Source organism: Festucalex cinctus, chromosome 18 (genome assembly GCF_051991245.1).
Source record: "Festucalex cinctus isolate MCC-2025b chromosome 18, RoL_Fcin_1.0, whole genome shotgun sequence".
Taxonomy (NCBI): domain Eukaryota; kingdom Metazoa; phylum Chordata; class Actinopteri; order Syngnathiformes; family Syngnathidae; genus Festucalex; species Festucalex cinctus.
Genome location: NC_135428.1, coordinates 15,377,812 through 15,396,817, shown reverse-complemented (window position 1 = coordinate 15,396,817; position 19,006 = coordinate 15,377,812). Strand labels below are relative to the sequence as shown.

The 19,006-nt window shown below is 40.2% G+C and overlaps 1 protein-coding gene across 5 annotated transcripts in view; it reads right to left on the bottom strand.

Moving 5' to 3' along the window:
• The window catches only part of tiam1a (TIAM Rac1 associated GEF 1a), a 36,720-nt gene that overhangs the window by 11,356 nt on the left and 6,358 nt on the right, over positions 1–19,006 (bottom strand). For 2 of the 5 annotated variants that reach the window (XM_077505858.1, XM_077505859.1), the window contains exons 6-17: positions 17,991–18,231; positions 16,660–16,832; positions 16,099–16,323; positions 14,614–14,799; positions 13,061–13,213; positions 12,897–12,971; positions 9,691–9,864; positions 9,503–9,607; positions 8,141–8,222; positions 6,993–7,079; positions 4,722–4,946; positions 4,024–4,130 (exon numbers count right to left, since the gene is read on the bottom strand). In XM_077505858.1, coding sequence (XP_077361984.1) covers positions 4,024–4,130; positions 4,722–4,946; positions 6,993–7,079; positions 8,141–8,222; positions 9,503–9,607; positions 9,691–9,864; positions 12,897–12,971; positions 13,061–13,213; positions 14,614–14,799; positions 16,099–16,323; positions 16,660–16,832; positions 17,991–18,231 — 1,833 coding nt within the window. Of the gene's footprint in view, positions 1–373; positions 553–1,473; positions 1,541–4,023; positions 4,131–4,721; positions 4,947–6,460; positions 6,550–6,992; positions 7,080–8,140; positions 8,223–9,502; positions 9,608–9,690; positions 9,865–12,896; positions 12,972–13,060; positions 13,214–14,613; positions 14,800–16,098; positions 16,324–16,659; positions 16,833–17,990; positions 18,232–19,006 lie in introns of those variants that run through there. The other 3 variants (XM_077505860.1, XM_077505863.1, XM_077505862.1) reach the window with 3 other exon arrangements.

Genomic DNA, 19,006 nt, shown 5'->3' with positions numbered 1-19,006 from the left:
TTAACCAGATTGTATGCCTCCCTTAAGTGGGATCTGACCAACGCGTATAACCTCCTCTTTAAGTGAAAACTAAAGTGTATGCCTTTCTCAGGCGAGGTCACAGCAAATGCCTCATTCAAGTGAGGACTACACCAGAACGTATGACTCCCTAAAATGAGGTGTGAGCCTGAGCAGACAGATGAACGCCCGTCAACGGAGCGACAGATGGCAGGTGGTGCAGAGAGACAGATGTGGGCGCGACACGGAGACACCGCTCCGCCGCCAGCTGCTGCACCCCATTTAGCGACGAGCTAACGCCCGCCCGCAACAATGCAATCATCGTCACATAACCAGAAACAAAACGAGCGCTCGGCACAAACACGGCGCAGCTCACCAGGTGCAAAACATCACGGACCAACTTGGACGCCCACTTGGAGCTCAGCCTCGTCCTCCTCTTGGATGTCCTGAAAACGGACATGCTGACGCTCGGATCGCGTCTCAAGCATCCGTCCCAAAATAAAAGTCCAAAAGCCTTCAAGTCCGGCAGCAACAAAAAGGAAACCCGCGTCCCACTGCGAGGTGCAGCAAGCAAGTCGAGAAGAAGCAGAAGCGTCTCCGTGAGTTGAGGAGGAGGAGGCAGAAGGGAGGAGGGAAAGGAAGGAAGCGCATACGCTCACTTGCTTATGTAAGCACGACTGACAGCAACAACAAAGCAGATCAAAGATTGATTGGATCAGCACTAAAGTGTGTCATTAAGTTTCACGCCTCTACAAAGGCTCATCCCAGATCTGCAACCAAAACAAATTGTGATTATTTTTTTTTCCTTGACCCGTCACCAAAAAGTTTTTCCAGAGGTCCATTTAGTCATTTTGTATAACAAAGTCATTACAACACAAGTTGCTTGGTGGATGTATATTGAACAACGTCTGATTTATGTCATTATGTTGCGCTATGAGACAATAGTCCCCAATCCAGACCTGCATTTATAAAAACATGTTTTTCCCTTGCCCCATCATCACACTGAGAGAAACTTTCCTGAAGGTCCAATCGGTCGCTTTTGCATAATCTCACTGTCACATCAACCAACGGGAAGAAGAACTACCTTGAAGGAAAAGTCATTTTTTAACTGTTCCTTTAAAGATAAACATCCTCATTTTTGCACAACCCCATTTGAAAACTAACAAACTGTTCCTGATATTGTCCTTGTGGAGTTTTTTTTTTTTTTCTTCATTCCAAAGTCTCCACAACCTGCACAGACCACACCTGGTCCTGCACGTCTCACACACAAACACACACGGTTATGTAATCATCACAGAAGCACGCCTTAATTCCAATTGACTGATGCACGCGTGTGCGAGGGTCTCTGTGACAGCTCATTAGCATAACGGGCCAGTCGGAGGACCACCCGTTTCAAAAACAAAATGAAAACATAAATGCTGCAAATTAAGCCATGCGTGGAAATAAAACGGGTAAAGAGTCTTGACAGAGTGTTACCTTATCCCGCCAGCAGGTCCCGTGCATCTTTTCTCTTAAAACGCCCGGCGGCTATGGAACGAGTGTGCGTGTACCGTGTGCGTGTGTGTGGAAGCTGAAGTACAGTTTTGGAGGGAGGAGCTTGGAAGCAAGCGCCAACCTGTCGCCATCGCTGCTGCGCCCGCCAGCGAAAAGTGGGATAAACAGAGATTAGTTACGCATAACATATGCCAGCTCTTTTGGATTGACGTGTATTAAATATGTAAACGTTTGCTCACAACAAGTGCACACTTGATCAAGATGACTAAGACTTTTTTTTTTTTTTTTTTTTTTTTTGAAGCCACTTGATTGGGTAACTGATTTTTCTCATAGATTCAAAATATTTTACAAAGTAGGGAAAATTATTATTTTTTGTTCCTTTTTTATTTTTGAGTGTGGCATTATTAAACTGTTTGACAAAATTAGAGAAAGGGCATTTATTTGGCCACTGAGATCAAATTAACTCATTCCCTCACAGCCATTTTCCCCTTCTCTCCCAGCTGTTTTACTGGATTTTGACTAATTTTGCAAGGCCCACAGAATATTGCGTTCTATTGCTATGAAAACATGGAAGATTGGAGTCTCTTCTTTCATCAGCAAAAAATAAAAATATTTCTATCTGTTTCCGTTTTGCAGCAATTAGCATTAGAATATAGCTAAGTTTCATCATTATTCACAAATGTGTTTAGAACTGTGGGGAAATCAGCTAATTTGTAACATGGCCCTGGTTTGATATCTTATACTCGGCTGCCACCTGCTGGCCATTTTTGTAATAACTACCATTGCTTCAACCGTTCTCTGCCGTCCAGAGGCTGCATCAAAGCCTTCTGTATGCTCTAACATGACAAAAAACAATGTAGAAATATATCTTTGGGACATTTAAAATAGAACATATTTATACGTTTTTGGGAGTAAATGAGTGAAAAAGAAAAATCAACTTTGGATCACTATTTTAGATGACTACCTGGCAATTTTTGAACATTTTTTAAACATAATTGAAGAACTTTTACAAACACCAAATAGATATGAGATTGCTTTTTTTTTTAAATAACTATTCTGAAATGAGGTCACAATATGTAAGGATTATTAAATGGGAGTTATTGTGCAGCAAAATTCATTCATGAAGACACACCTCCCTCTAGTGGCCAGACTGTGATAGTAATCAACGGGCATGATTGGATATGAGAGTGATTAAAAAAAAATGTTCTAAAAATATTAACAATAATGAAGTGAGATTTTACACGAGCTAAAGACAGTAAGGAAGTAATGTCTGTCATTAAGGACAAACCACACCCACTTGGACACTTAAATCACATTTTTTGTTTTATAAGCCTGCAGGTGAAAAAAAAAAAAAAAAAAAGTACAGAAATGACAAGCAGACTGACATTTTCTCCTCTGGGGACGACGACAATCAGCACTATCATCATCTTCATGATTGCTGTTATCCCAAGTGTCGTTTCCCCCCCCCCCCTCTTCCCCTGGTTATCACATTTGTAGGCGGCGGCGGCGCTTTTGTCTAAAATAATGAAGCTCTCCGTGGCTGCAGACACCCGTTTTGTCTGCGCTAAATGACACAATGAAGCGACGACAGCGTCGGGATAATTAAAAACGGTCCCGCCTTTGCCGCCGGGGTGAGATGAGGTGAGAAAAAGCAGGGGCTGGAGAGACAAAATTGTAAAGGGGTGGGGGTGGCAGGGGGTGAGGAAGACATTTGCCAGGATTTTGTTTGTTGACAGACAGCATCCAAATTCCCAAATCCGTTATGCTAATGAGCAGTCAAGGGGAGGCTCAACAATTTTAAAGTCTCATTTGAACACACCGTTTACATATACTGTTAGCTTTAGCATGGTATGACGAGCATAGCGCAACATTTGTTTTGTCCTTCATCCTCTCACATTTAACCTTTCAATAGCTTCATTTAAAAATCAAAAAAAAAAAAAAAAAGTCCACTGAGGTAAGCGCTGTCACCATGGCAACAGAGGGGACCGAGGTGACAAGCGTATCCGGGGAAAGAGGCAAAGAGGTCTGCCGCTGTTCTGCTATCAACCACCATCAATCACAATGCCGACGCGCTGATGAGAGGCGACGGCCGCTTGATTGCTAAATCGTACGCTCGTCGTCTCACACCTGTCTGTCAGCGCCTCATTGTCTGCAGTGAGTGTGCGCACGTCACTGTGAGAAATGGGATAACTCCAAAAGAGAAAAAAGTAAGGGGAGAAAAAAAACTAACTTAGAGTGACTCATTGTCAGCTGCGAGTGCATGCACTTCACACTGAGAAGTGCCGATGCGGGCGGGGGTAGATGGTAGCTTTTAGATATCGCCTCATGGGACATAAAACCAAGTTTAGGCTTGTGAGACCGCTTTACATTAGAGCGCCTCGTCGTAGCGGCATGATGGTGGGTTCTAAGCTCTATTTTTGCCTTTTTTTCAGACATGTATGGCTAGGAATGATGCTAGATGCATCCGGGTGTGATTTTACGCATCAGCGGACATGCTAACGTAGTCTGCGTGAAAGGGGCTATACGTCGTACCTTCTGTGCGTGGATCTTCTCTTCGGGAGGATCGCCTGGACTCTGTGGCACCCCCTCGTCCAAGCCGTCATCTACAGTCAGGCCCGACACGTCGTCCAGGATGGCCTCTATGGAACCAGCACACAAAAAATATAACAATGTGCATGTGGCATCTCTTTTTTTGGTTCGGGCAATGGGGCCATCATCAGCTACAATTCCCTCCTTTTGGGCTTCATCGTTCCTCGTAATGAGTAAATAACTTCCAGCTGGAATGTTTACCCCCGTCTGTCCTGACATGTGACAGCATCCCATGAATATTCATGAGCTCCCTGCATGCTCATTATGAAATAAAAAAAAGAAAGAATAAAAATCGGTGCCCTTGCGCGTGGATGAAGAGGACAGGTATCTAATTAGCATTAGCTGCCACGTCGCTTTCAAGAAACCATCTGGAAGGTCAGAAAAATCAAACGTCTCACTTATGCATGACTACAAGCACATGGAATATAATTTAAATTACATTCCTAACTTGGAATCTGAACTCGAAAACCTAATCTAAACATCTTGAAAATATTTTTGTTAACCAAAACAGCAGCAACAATGTCGTCAGCTACCTCTTTGTGCCAGGTTAGCGTCAATTAGCATTCCGGTGCACTCAGCTGTGTTAAACGCCATCCCTCAAATACACGACTACACAGACACATTTTCAAAGACTTCCCGACCTTGACTCTGCGAGAAGATGTCCGTAGCGGAGGAGGCGGCGGCGGGCTCGGCGTCAGAGCGTCGGGGTGGCGGCGGCGGGCATAAGGCGGCAGGGTCCAGGCGGGGTACGGCGCCCACGCTCAGCGTCAAGGCCTGGCAGGCGAATGCCGCCCGCATGTCGTCCATCTGCAGGGCGGCGGCCGGCTTGCCGTTCAGAAGCAGGATCTCGTCGCCGGCTCGGACGCCTTGCGGGAGACGAAAAAGATTTCAGGAGGTGCCAGAAACATATCCAGGCTGGATTACATACACGTTTGCTGCATGCTAATGCTAACGCTAACACGAATGCTAACACTTGCTTGAAACCGTAATCTGATTCCTGACTTGGAACTTTTAAACCATAAACTGAGTTTGACAACCAAACTGACTTTAAACCTGAAAAACTAATTCAAAACCCTAATCTTAACCATTGTTTGAAACAATCCTAAATTGATACCCTACTTTGAAACCCTGAGTCAGACATGAAAGCCTACTTTAATTTCGTTAACGAAATAAAATAAAAGTACTTTTAAAAAAATGAAAACTAACTGCAACTACATTTTATGTTTACAAAACTAACTAAAAATAACTATTATAGCAAAAATTATAAACATTTCTGCAAAAATGTCAATTTTAGTCTTTGGGAATTAAATTAATGCATAAGCCTTTGGGGATGATTATAAATATGATTTTTAGATTTATTTTGATATTAAAAAGGATACTTGACTTATTTAGCCATTTTTGTCATCAAACATTAATATTTAGCCTAAAATAAATTTGATATTTTCATTATTTTTCATGTACAATTAATACCTTTTAAAAACACATTTTGCAACTTGCTGTCAACTGAAAATGACAACACAAGGGTCAGGTAACCAATCACAGCTCAGCTTGTGAATGTCACATGACCAAACCTAGAAAATAGGTGAGCTGTGATTGGTTACCTGAGCCCATGGTGCTTTTTTTATGTTTTTTTTTTTTTTTAATTGCGCACAAGTAATCCACAATTTAAAAAACAAAAAACAAAAAAAAAAAAAAAAAACTCAGCATTTATTAAAGGGATATTTCATCACCTGTTTTCTAGGTTTGGCCATGTGACATTCACAAGCTGAGCTGTGATTGGTTACCTGAGCCCTTGTGATGTCATTTTCAGTTGACAGCAAGTTGCAAATTATGTTTTTAAAGGTACTAATTGTACGTGAAAAATAATTAAAGTATCAAATTAATTATAGACAAAATATGAACTTTTTATTGCTATAATGGGCTAAATAAGTCGAGTATCCCTTTGACCAGAATAAGGACGAATGAAAATGTGTCACACAGACGTTACGTCATCTCACAGCAGCCAATAGAAAAGCACCTTCAGATGACATCGTCCCATGGTGTTTTTTAAATACTGTGCACAAGTCATACACATTTGTTTTTTAAACTAAAACTGAAACTAACTAAAACTAAACTAAAACTAAGCAGTTATTAAATAACTAAAACTAATAAAAACTAACAGAACCCCCATGAGGAGTAATTAAAACTAACTAAATTTAAAAAAAATAAAACAAAACGAAATAAAAACTAACTAAAATGAAAAATTCTAAAACTATAATAATAACCCTGCTTGGAACCCCAACTACTTGAAACAAAAATCCCAACTTGAAACCTCGACTGAAGCTCAAACCTGGACCTCAAATTACATCTGCCAACTTTGAACCTGTCTTGAAATCCTTACCTTTGGTTGAAACCCCAACCCTGCCTCCAAACCCTACTTTTACAGCCTTGACGTTTGGAAGCACAACATGCAGCAACACAAACATCTCCTCAAACCACCTGCTCTCCTAATTGACAGTCAATTAGCAGCCAATAAAGAGACAGACAGCTCACCTGTGCGCACACTCACACGCTTTTCATTGACCCAAATGAAATGACACATTTAGCCCCAAGTTGTGACCTACTTGTCCACAATACGAAATGTTCACTGTATAGTGGAGTCTTTATCGGACTGAAAGAAATAAAGCCCCTGGGCCTGACTCGGGCGTGCGTGCGTGTGCGTGTGCGCGTGCACGTGTGTTTCTGTGACTACATTAAGAGAGACGGGTTGGAGGAAAGCCTGCGGTGCTGGCCTGGTTTGCTTCCATGATCTCTTTCAGTGTCGGCGTATCCTCCTCAGTGGAACATGCGGGCTGACCCACAAACAGACGTGTGTGCGTGTGACTCAGCACGATGGCAGGTTAGCGTCATGCCGGGCTAGCTGGTTTCGTTACCTTTAGCGAAGGCCAGTCCGTCCGCCTTGACGTCGGTGATGTGAAGCCGCTGGGTGCCGTCCTCGTCCAGAACGGACACGGAGAAACCTGAAGAAGACGGGGAAACAACAAACGGGCTTGAGGTTCGAACTGGAAACACTGACACAGGCTTGAAACTCTATTTTCAACCACTAACCTCGGCTTGAAACACTTACTTAAAAAAATGGCTTGAAATCTTAACTCTGGCTTGAAACCCTAAATTGACAGCCTAGTTTCAAACCTGAATTGTTTTAAAACTCTTAATTTGATACCCTGGAACCCTACCTGAGATTTGAAATTACAGGTGTCAGAGGATATTGTTGATGTCATTTTTCTGCCACTAGATGGCATAATTGCATTTGTAAGACATTGGTGACAGCTCCGTGCATTTTTCTTTTCATATTAACTCATTCACTCCCAGCCAGTTTTACTGGATTTTGACTGATTTTGCAAGGCCCACAGAATATTGTGTTCTATTGCTATAAAAACATGGAGCCTACCAAAAGAAAGATTAGTCTCTTCTTTCATCAGGGAAAAAAGTATATTTCTATCTGTTTCCATTTTGCAATTACATTAGAATATAGTTAAGTTTCACCATTATTCACAAATCTATTTAGAATTGTGAATAATTGAGCATTTTTCAACATGGTCCTGGTTGAGCTCCTTTACTCTGCTCCACCTACTGGCCAGTTATGTAATAACTACCATTTCTTCAACCGTTCTTTGCAGTTGAGAGGCTGCATCAAAGCTTTCTGTATGCTCTAGCATAGAAAAAAAAAAAAAACAACAACAACATAAAAATAACCTCATAAATATGTCTTTGGGACACTTATTTAAAATAGAACGTATTTATATGTTTATGTATATTATATGTATATTACTGCTAAATTTTGACATGGACGTGTCTGCTGCATTGCGACTTCCAAATATATAAAATATAACAAATTATTATTTCCCTAAAAAAAAAAAAAAAAAAAATCCAGTGAGCTCGGCACAGAGTGGTTCAGCCGAAACGGAGCGATTCAATCCGCTAGAGACCAAGAGCGCTCACGAACGAGCAACCGTTCTAAAAATCAATCCATTGTCGCAGTTTTGAAACAAGTGTGTTGTGCGAGGTGAGGCCGGCGTACCGTAGCCCAGCGTGCACGACTCAGCTCGGTCGAACTGGATCAGCCTGGTGGCTTTGGTGCAGATCTCGATCTCCCGGTACAGCTGGAAATACAGCAAGAAAAACGGTCATCACGCTTGGAAAGAGGTTCATCTTTTATTCAACATCCTTGACAAAGCAATTGTGAATAGAGGTCGCGGGGTCAGTGTGCGTGTGCGTGCGTGTGTCAAGATGTGAAATGAGGACGTGATATGCGTGACATTTTGATCAAAGAGGATGAAGAGCATTCCAGGTCAGGGTGAAAATAAGGCTTCAACAACTCCACGGAATAATATGGAGGTGTATGATGTCGCTCGTCTACGAGATAACAAGCACAACACGCTCATTTGCATAATTTATCCCACACGGTACAGATGAATTTTAATGAAGGAGACGTGTCTGATCCATTTAACCGAGCTCTAAGTGTCTAAAAGTGTTCAATGGGACTTTGACATGTGACATTTACATTGTCAACAAATGCCAAATCTGGATTAGAACTGGATTGAATTGTGTATGACTTCTGAACCTAAATAATAATAATAATAATAATAATAATAATAATAATAATAATAATAATAATACTGTAAAATACAGTTTTTGCCATTATTTTCATGTTGTATTTTTTTAGGCTAGCTATATATGTATATGTATATATGTATATATATATATATATATATATATATATATATATATATATATAGTTCAATTTTGCAGCATTTTCTTCTCTTCTTTAAAAAAAAAAAGACATTTTTAGTCAATAAAATTACCCTTATGACATTTGACCAAGATGCTAAGAGCTAAATGTGACATGTACATGTTTATTGTATACACTTTGGATGAATAGAAAATCTGGATCAGAACTTGATTATATCAGCTTCTGACTTGGCATTTACATTTTTGTTCAAAGTCAAATAAAGTTTGACAGTGACATTTTGAGAATTGGCAGTATTTACCAAATAAAAAATTCATTTAGCAAATCACAAAAATATTTTCACGTAGACAATTACGGCTACTAATAAAAATATGATTTATTAAAAAAATAAAATATGAGGTAAGAAAGAAGCAAAAATCAAGACTTTTGAATCAATGAAAGAAACGTGAAATGACCTGATGACATATTATCAAGATAATAGCCTCTAAGTATCCTAAATGCAATTTTAATATATGACCGTTTACACTGTTGACGAATGGCAAATCTGGATCAGAGCTGGAATAAACATTTTGTAATCATTTTCAATATATTAGGTGTGGATTTTCACCTTAATGTATATGTAAAACCAATGAAAGAAGAGATTCATTTAAATGGTTACATTATGAATGATATAATGACATTTTAATGTCTCACCACATCATAGACGTCCTCATCGTATTTGGGCACATAGAGGAGCGTGCGGTCGTCCACGGCCACCTTCAAGCGCAAGTAGTGACCGGAAGGGTCCAGTTTGTTTTTCTGCAGGAGGACAACAAGCTTGAAAAAAATGCTTCTGAAGAAACACAACATGCATCCTAAAACTTTTGGCTTCTTATGACCACCTTGCAGACGGCGCTCAGGACCTCCAGCGCCGTGTCTCCGGGCTGCACCACGGCCAGGACGGGCTGGTCGCTGGGCAGGCACACCCAGGAGGGGGCCAGGAGGCTCTCTGGGAGCCACACGTCATTGTCAGGCGGCAGCTGGGGAAGACTTTTCACCGAGCTCTCCCTCTCCTTCTGAAAATAGGACCAATGAAAACATATATATGTGTATTAGTGACTTGTGGTGCTTGGAGATACTCTCCAGTATATACAGTCATTTTTACATGTAGCAGAGAATATTAATCTCATAGAGCCAATGGAAGCTGCTGGTGGTCTCAAGCATCTGGAGGTCTAATTACAAAATCTCATTTGTGATCCCCTTGAGCTCCCAAGTGGCTTTGAGCTCATGTGTGTGCGTGCGTGCGTGCGCGCCAATCTGGCAGCCCGATCGGCATCAACAGGACCTCACACATGCTGAGCTTTCCGATCATATCAGGTGACAGCTTCCACCATCTTTTCCCCCGTAGATGATACACATTTTCAACAGACGAGGGTGTCCACTTAGGGTACCACCCCCAGGTCATAGTGCCCCCCCGCCAATCAACTCAGCTCAGCACCATCTGGCCCCTGTGAGATGCTTCCGCCGTCAGTGGGATTTGCCGAAAAAGCCGGGAAAAATCCACCAGCTGTGACCATTTGGAAGCGATCCGCACAGATGTACTACTATAGCATCGGTGTGTTACAGGCCTGGAAACACGGTAAGTTTGCCATTTTGGTTTTTGGTGGCCATTTTAGAATCATTTTGAAACATTTCCCGAATTCCTTCAAACATGGCCTAAAAATTTTACAGATTGGGTTTTATTTTTTAACTCTGACGGCCAAAAACATTTATTAACGTTTAGTAAAATCCCGATGTATGCTGCCATAAATGTTAAATAACAACTATGTTTTTTTTGTTTTTTAAATTAATCAATGCGAAGTGCAACGTCTAAGTGCAGCAATGCCTGGTCCATGGGTTGTGGAATCAATAGCACCCACTAACTATGGCCAGCAGATGGCAGCATTGTATCTCTTTTCAATGGGCTGCCGGTGTATGGAATTACAATGAAAGATGTCGGAATCTGATGACATCTGATGAAATTGAACGTTTTTAAGGATGACGTGAATGATCAAAACCTTTGTCAGAGCATCACTAAACAAAAAATATTAGTGTCAAAGTCACTGTTGTGGAGAAAATGTATCTTTACACAAAAATCTTGTTTTCTCCTAATCTTTTCAATTTTCGCTCAGTGTCACTCAAATGACCTATTTTCAAATGGTGATTACTAAAGAATGGAATAAGGTAGAAACATACTTTTTTCTTTCATGAAAGAATGAAATGCGATCTTTCATGTGGTACCCACGTTGTATATGTAGTAACAGAACACAATATTCTGTTTGCCTTGAAAGATGAGTTAAAATGCTTGAAATCGGCTGGCACTGTGGTTTTTTTTTTTTTTTTTTTGTGGGGGATAACGCGTGGCAGTAAAAGAGTTAAAATGTTCAGCCATGACCATTTTCGCTATTTGAAGGCATTCTTCAAATTTTTTGTCCAACTGCTACTAGATTTAAACTACGTATACTACACAAACTGCAAAGAACTTTTGTTGTTAGCGCCGCAAAAGTCTTGAAAATTCATCCGCTACAGCCAGTTTAATTTAATTAGCAACATGAAATTTGTTAAGGCATGTTTATCACAAGTAGACGCACAAAAAGTCTGATAAAACCATGTCCTTCAAACACACAGGAAGTCAGCCATCTTGGTTTGAAGCAACCGTTTTAGAATCATTTTTAGCGTTTCCAGGGCCCTTTCCAAAAGGTAAGGTGAAGATACGAGATCAAAAATGTCCCTCAGTGGGATTGTCAGGCAGACAAAGACCGCCGGTTGATAGCCTCCGAGACCCGTCGTCAACTGTGGCTCGCCCCGAGCGAAGGAAAAGAGGAGACGAGAAGGTGCCAAAAGGGGGATGATGATGTGCTGTTTGACAGGCTGAAAAGATGGCTGCGAATAGAAATAATTGCATTACGTGTGGATCAGACGCCGGGTGGTTAGCGAGAGACTTAATCCGGCAGATAGCGTCAAGCGAAAGACGGAATGCTCTCGGATGTGGAAGGGTTCAGTCGTGGTTCCCCATAATAAGCCATAATAAAAAAGATGAGAGAAAAATACAAAAGGGATCTGGAAAATGGCGGCACGCTGCTGCTTTTAGCCTCGGGGCAGTGAAGATGCTTGTAAGCCGTTAAACACGCGCAAAGGCTCATCAGATGCTCCAGTAAGTTTGACGGGGAAAAAAAAAAAGAAAAGATGTGATTAGACCGGAGCCACTTGTGTGTACGGCAGCTAACCAGGCCTGTGGTTAGCGTGAGAAGCTAATGTAGCATATTACGTCTTCAGAACAGAAAGCTACATTTTGAGAGGCCTATCAGTCAAAAGGAATGGCACAAAAACAGGATATGGCAAAAACTACCAAAATAAAATAATAAAACAGACAGTAATATCGTCCTTTGTTCACAACACTGCTCAATGTGCTCGATAAATGTCCTAGCAATGCAACTGGAATGTGAACAAAAACAGAAGTGGAAATCAAATCCAACCAGTAATCGTGGCTGAGCATTCAAACAAGTTAAGGCAATTTAACAAAAACAGGAAGTTGTAGCAACTTACCACAATAAAAGCAATAACAGCACTAAACCGGCCACAGAATACCCAAATCAAAGTCTTTTTTTTTTTTTTTTTCTTTTGTAAAGAGCTGTTCAATATGCCGACAGAGTTCAATCAATTAACTAAAACCAGAACTGGCACCTACCAAAGTAAAAGTGGTAAGAGCATTAAACCCATTCCAGAATAGCTCAATTGAAAGCCCTTCATTCACTGACTAAAAATCTATCAACAAAAACAGGAAGTTGCACCTACCAAAATAATAGCAGTCAAAGTGTCTTCAGAATCTAAATCAAAGCCCTTTTCACAAAAAGCTACCTATTTGTAAAGCCTATCAAACCAACGTCAATGGAACAAAAAGAGGAAGTGGCTCTCACAATAAAAGCATGAAAGCAGACATACTATTTTAACTCAACTCAACTATTTAAATCAAAAACAAACTTTTAAGGTATGACTGTACTTTAGTGACATGAATTTGCATTTGTGGCAAAAAGTGCAGAAAATATGACAAAACCAACTCAAGTCTTACAGATCTGTCGCTTGCCGAGTCTTCATACGTTGGTTCCGTGGGCGCTTTGGCCGCCTCGATGCCGCCAACAAACACCTGTTAACATGTAGGACGTACAATGAGCACATTGACAACTACGAGGCACTCCACAGGTTAAGATTTGAGCATGGTGATAAAAGGTCCACCTGGCTGATGGTGGGGTGCTGCGCCTTCAACTTCCTGCGGGAGGCGGTGTCGATCCCCCACAGCGACGAGAAGCGACTTCGCCGTTTGCTGAAGGTGCGAGAAGGCGTGGCCTGGCTGCGCCGCTTCACGCCCATCTCCGTGCGCGCACACACCTGAGAGAACGCAAGACTCAAATGCTAAATTTTCCGAAATTCAAGTTTGACAGATTTATACTACACATCATGTGTATTATTATAACAAAGAAAAATATGCATACTTTATAGGGGAAAAATTAAATATGTCAAATACTGGACAGAATAGTAGACACATTTATTATTATTATTATTATTATTATTGTTATTATTATTAATTTATTTATTTAATTTCATTTCATTTAACTTTTATTTAACCAAGTTTGACAACCTCTCTTTCAAGAGGGACCTGGCCAAGACTTTCAGCAGCAAAAAAAAAAAAGTAAATTAAGATGTTCCTTTTTTACAATAATTCAATATTTTATTATTACCATTACCATCTCTATAATTGATTTTCAGGAAGAATGAAGTCACAAAAAGCAAAATACTACTTTATAATGTGCACTGTTATCATTACAATTATTTCCAGAAGAATAATGTATAAAAAAAAAAAAAAAAAAAGTAAAAAAAAAAAAAAATATATATATATATATATATATATATATATATATATATATATATATATATATATAAATAGTTCAACAGCAAGTACAGAAAATTTTATATTTAAAAAATAATGTGTATTTAAAAGGAATTTGTGTGTAGAAATATTAAAAATGAAAGCTATTAATGAAAAATATGGATTGAACATACCTATAGAAAATAAAAAGGATGCATAGAATATAAAAAATAGTGTATAAAAATATAAAAATATATTTTTTATAAAAACATACAAAAGTATAGAAAATTATATGTATTTAATAAATACAAATAAAATATATATCAAAAGGAAAACTAAAAATAAAAAAAAACACATAAAAATGAGTTTGTATAAAATATGAAAAACTAAAATAGTCCGTGTACAAATCTAAAAATAAAGTAATACCATGGCAACATGAAGGTACAACATAAAGCGTCAGGAAGAATTTGAAAGCTTGACAATTATGTCTGCAAATAAAACGGATGATGACGAAAAAAAAAATCAATTGTGTGTTGATGTCTGACAGTGTGAGACAGTGGGGAGGAAAGAGGGGGCGAAACGGGGGGTGCAGAAGATAAGGAGACAAAGGAAGGCAAGGGAAAAGGATGGAGGGTGGGAGGGAGGAAAAGACGGGGGTTCGAGAGAGTGAGTGAGTTAAGCTGGTTTGGTGGGAAAGTGCCTCGGGGACATTTCATATTGATCTGCCAATCAACACCCTCAAACTCCCATGTGTGCGTGTGTGCATGTTCTTTGTTTAACAGACAAGATTCGCTTCTTTCCCGGATGTGAACTGTTGACCTAAAGAGCCACATGCTGCTTCACCAACCCGTTATTGGACATGTACCGCCCTGGTAAATTTCCACTTTCTCAATTGTGTCATGTTGTCGCGTGTAAGTGGTACCAGCGCATGGAAGGAGGACACGGAGAAGATCCCCAGACGTCCCATGGCCAGCTTGGTGGGCCGCGAGGCGAAGCCCAGCAGGCGCTTGGGGTTGGGCGGCTCGCCTCCTTGCAGGCTGGCCAGGTAGCAGCGGCAGCGGAACAGGTCCATGTGGAAACGCTCCAGATTCTGCTCCCACAGGAAGATCTGAACGGGACAAAAAGGCCACGGCGCGTCAACGGCGAGAAAAGAACATGGCGCCTCGCTCCATGGGCGAGACGTGGGAGTAGTGATGAGGATGAGAATGAAAATGATGAAGCCCCCGACTGTGCTTTGCATTGCAAGGTGGGCCGTGGGAGGTGAAACACACAAAATAATGATAATGAAGTGAATTTGTACTGCACTTCTCAACACGCGACACAAAACAAATGTAAAAGTAGAGGTATTCGTGAAAAGATTTTAAAAGCCTTTTAAATTCAGACAAATTTCTATATGCCAATAGAAGCTTAAATGAATGTAAATGAAATAAAAATAATTTACAAAGTAAACGTACATTTTAAAATACAAAAAAAAGTACAAATTCAAATAAAAAAAACAAAAATACAATAAAATTAATTTTGATAAAAAAATAAAAATAAATTAAAAAAGGTCATTTAAATAATTAAATTGTATAAAAAGAAAATTAAAATAAATGAAAATAAATGTAATACATTTTTTTAAATGACGTTTTCTGCCTACTGAATGTTTCAATTTTTTTTATCATAATCAATTTGACAGAAAATGTTAATTTATAACCTAAAGGGATACTTCACTTATTTAGCCCATTACAGCAAGAAAAAGTTAATATTTTGTCTATAATTAATTTGATACTTTCATTATTTTTCACCTACAAATAGTACCTTTAAAAACACATTTTGCATCTTGCTGTCGAATGAAAATTACATCACAAGGGCTCACAGCTCACCTGTTTTCTAGGTTTGGTCAAGTGACATTCACAAGCTGAGCTGTGATTGGTAACCTGAGCCCTTGTGATGTCATTTTCAGCTGACAGCAAGTTGCAACATGTGTTTGTAAAGGTACTAATTGTACATGAAAAATAATGAAAATATCAAATTTATTATAGGCAAAATATTCATGTTTGAATGCCAAAAATGGCTAAATAAGTCAAGTATCCCTTTTAATATCAAAATAAATCTAAAAATCATATTTATAATCATCCCCAAAGGCTCATGCATTAATTTAATTACCAAAGACTAAAATTAACATTTTTACTATAATTTTTGTTATTATTATTATAAAGTCAAGTATCCCTTAAGCTCACAAGTTGGTTGAAGACATTTATTTTGAGAAAAGACATGCCTGAAAATCATAATTGACAATTAAAATCAAAATTACAAAAACAAAAAAGTTAAATTTAGGAGGTGCCAAACAGCGGCGAATCATTTCACTGACCAAAACAAATACGCAATTTGTGTGACGGCCAACGAAGAACTGCCGCCCGCCTACCTGCTCCAGGATGGTCTTCCTCTTCTTGGCGTCGGTAACGGTGGACAGCTGCATGTCGCCCATCTTCTTCATCTTCTCGTCCATGTCGATCTTCTGCTCCAGCTTGCGGATCTCGGCACGCAGCAGGCGCACCGTGTCGTCGCGGTGGTGCTGGCGGGCCAGCGCGGCGGCGCACGCCGAGTGGATCGCCGTGATCCAGTTCTCCAACTCCGTCTGGCCTGACGTCTAAAAGGGTGCAAAGATGGAAGTCATATGAATATAAGAAAATATAGTAAAGTATTGTGCAACAATAACAAATCTAAGATACTGGAGGACTGTACATCTATTGTTGAAAAGTCATGTGATATGCAAATGTGGTATGGTTAAGGAAACGTGATCGGGGCAGTGGTCAACCAGCCTAATAAGATTTGTCCTCCATTTTGTGAGTGTGACAGGTGTCGGCATACAAATGACAAATTGTCATCGCTGACAATTCTCAGTGGCAGCGCGTCCTTTAAACACGCCAACGTGCGGTACATGGCGTGCATATTTACACAGGAAAGGCGCGGCGTGCTCGTGTACCTGGAAGAGGAAGGCGTCGCCGGCCGAGTTGCTGAGGCAGAAGACGAAATCCTTCTTGGGGTGTTCGGGCACTGCCTGCACGATGGCGTTCTCGGCCCACAGGGCGTGTTTGGGAACGCTGGTGTGGTCGATGCCCGAGCGACCGTCCGACTCGTAGAGGAACAGCGTGCAGCCTGCAAAGCAAAAAAAAAAAAAACACCTGTCGGTCATTTGTTTACAGCAAACATTTGTTTTTTTCCCAAACTAACTTATCATTTCATGTTATACATCATTAGTACACTGTAAAATTAACATATAGTTGCTTTATGTAGGCATAAAAAACAGGATGACACAGGATGAATTGAAACAAAGGCTGTGCTGAAATACTTCCTGATTTTGTTCTTCTACTTTCAAATTTTTACCATCTCAAACTAAATAGTGTGCTACCATCTAGTGGTTCAAAGTGCAATTACACCCAATATAATGCTTTCTGTAGGCATAAAAAACAGGATGACAGAGGATGACTGACAACAAAGAATAGGCTGTGCTGAAATACTTCCTGTTTTCGTTCTTTCACATTTATACCATCTCAAGAAAAATAGTGTGCCACCATCTAGTAATACACAGTGGAATTACACCCAATGTAATGCTTTCTGTAGGAATAAAAAAATCAGGATGACAACAAAAACTAGGCTGTGCTGAAAAACTTCCTGTTTTCATTCTTCTTTCAAACTTTTACCATCTCAAACTAAATAGTGTGCCACCATCTACTGGTTCAAAGTGCAATTACACCCAATAGAATGTTTTCTGTAGGCATAAAAAAAAAAACAGGATGACAGAGGATGACTGAACAAAAACAAGGCTGTGCTGAAATACTTCCTGTTTTCGTTCTTTCAAATTTATACCATCTCAAGCTAAATAGTGTGCCACCATCTAGTGGTCCACAGTGGAATTACACCCAATGTAATACTAAAAAAAAGCAGGATGACTGACAACAAAAACTAGGCTGCGTTGAAATACTTTTCGTTCTTTCAAATCTCAAACTAGTGTGCCACCATCTAGTGGTCCACAGTGCAATTACACCCAATATAAATGAGACTTACACCAAAATAAAAAAAAAACTCCGTTGCCAGGGCAAATATTGAGTGTCAGTGCGTCCTCCAGACACATTCCACTCCAAGTGATTTATTCAACTGCGTGCAGACGAGGCAGGCGCTTGTTGTGCATTTCACAAGGATGAAATGGATTAGACACGGACGCCGGCGTGAAATTAATCGAGGCGGGAGGACAGAAAATGGAAAACACAAACCCGCCCCCTCGCTCAAGGTCACAAGGACGCTTGGTTTGAGTACCTTTTAACGAGACCCAGTAGTGTTTCCACTTGCGTCGGGTGGCCGGCTCCACCTTCTTGCTCTTCTTGTGCACCAGGAAGTTCTTGACGGCCAGCGCGCCCGCCTTGCGTACCGTGCTGTGGGCGCAGGCCGCCGCCACCGCCGATTCGGACGGCGGGTAAGCGCTGCTGAGCGTGCCGCTGCTCATCTCGTCGCTGACCGCCGAGCACGCCTCCTCCGGGCGCTCCTGGCCTCGGTGCGCCTGAAACAGGCCAGGGGGGCGGCGATTGGATAAAAACTTCAGCTTTTGCCAACGTGAGAATATTCATTCTCTATAGCAGGGGTCTGCAGCCTGTGGCTCCCTGTGGAGCTCTAAAAAAATAGTTGGAACTTTTTTTTTTTTTTTTTTTAAACATATATATTTTTTTTTAGATAATTCTTTAAATGAATTAACACATTTGCTCCCAAAAACGTGTAATTATGTTCTGTTTTAAATGTTTTAAGTCTCCCAAAGACGTATTTATACGGTTTTTTATGTTTTTTTTGTTTTTTGTTTTTTTATACTAGAGCATACAGAAGGCTTTGATGCAGCCTCTCAACTGCAAAGAACGGTTGCAGAAATGGTAGTTATTACACAAACGGCCAGCAGGTGGTAGCAGTTAAAAGGAGATCAACCAGGGCCATGTTGAAAAACAGCTCAAATACTCACAATTCTAATTAGATTTGTGAATAATGATGAAACTTAACTATATTCTAATGCTAATTACTGCAAAACGTAAATGGATAGAAATATACTTAAAACAACCGGGAGTGAAGGGAATTGCTTCTGTGAAAATGGCTGGGAGTGAATGAGTTAATGATTTTTTTTTTTTTTTTTTTTAATAATTAAATCCTCCAAAAATGTCAGAGTCCAATTTTTTTCAAGTCGTCAGAAAAGGAGAGATGGAAGGTAAATGAAAAGGTTTTAAAAGTTTCCTAAAATGTCCAAAACGTGACCATAACTTAAAAAGTAGAAAAATACCATAAAATGTTGATGA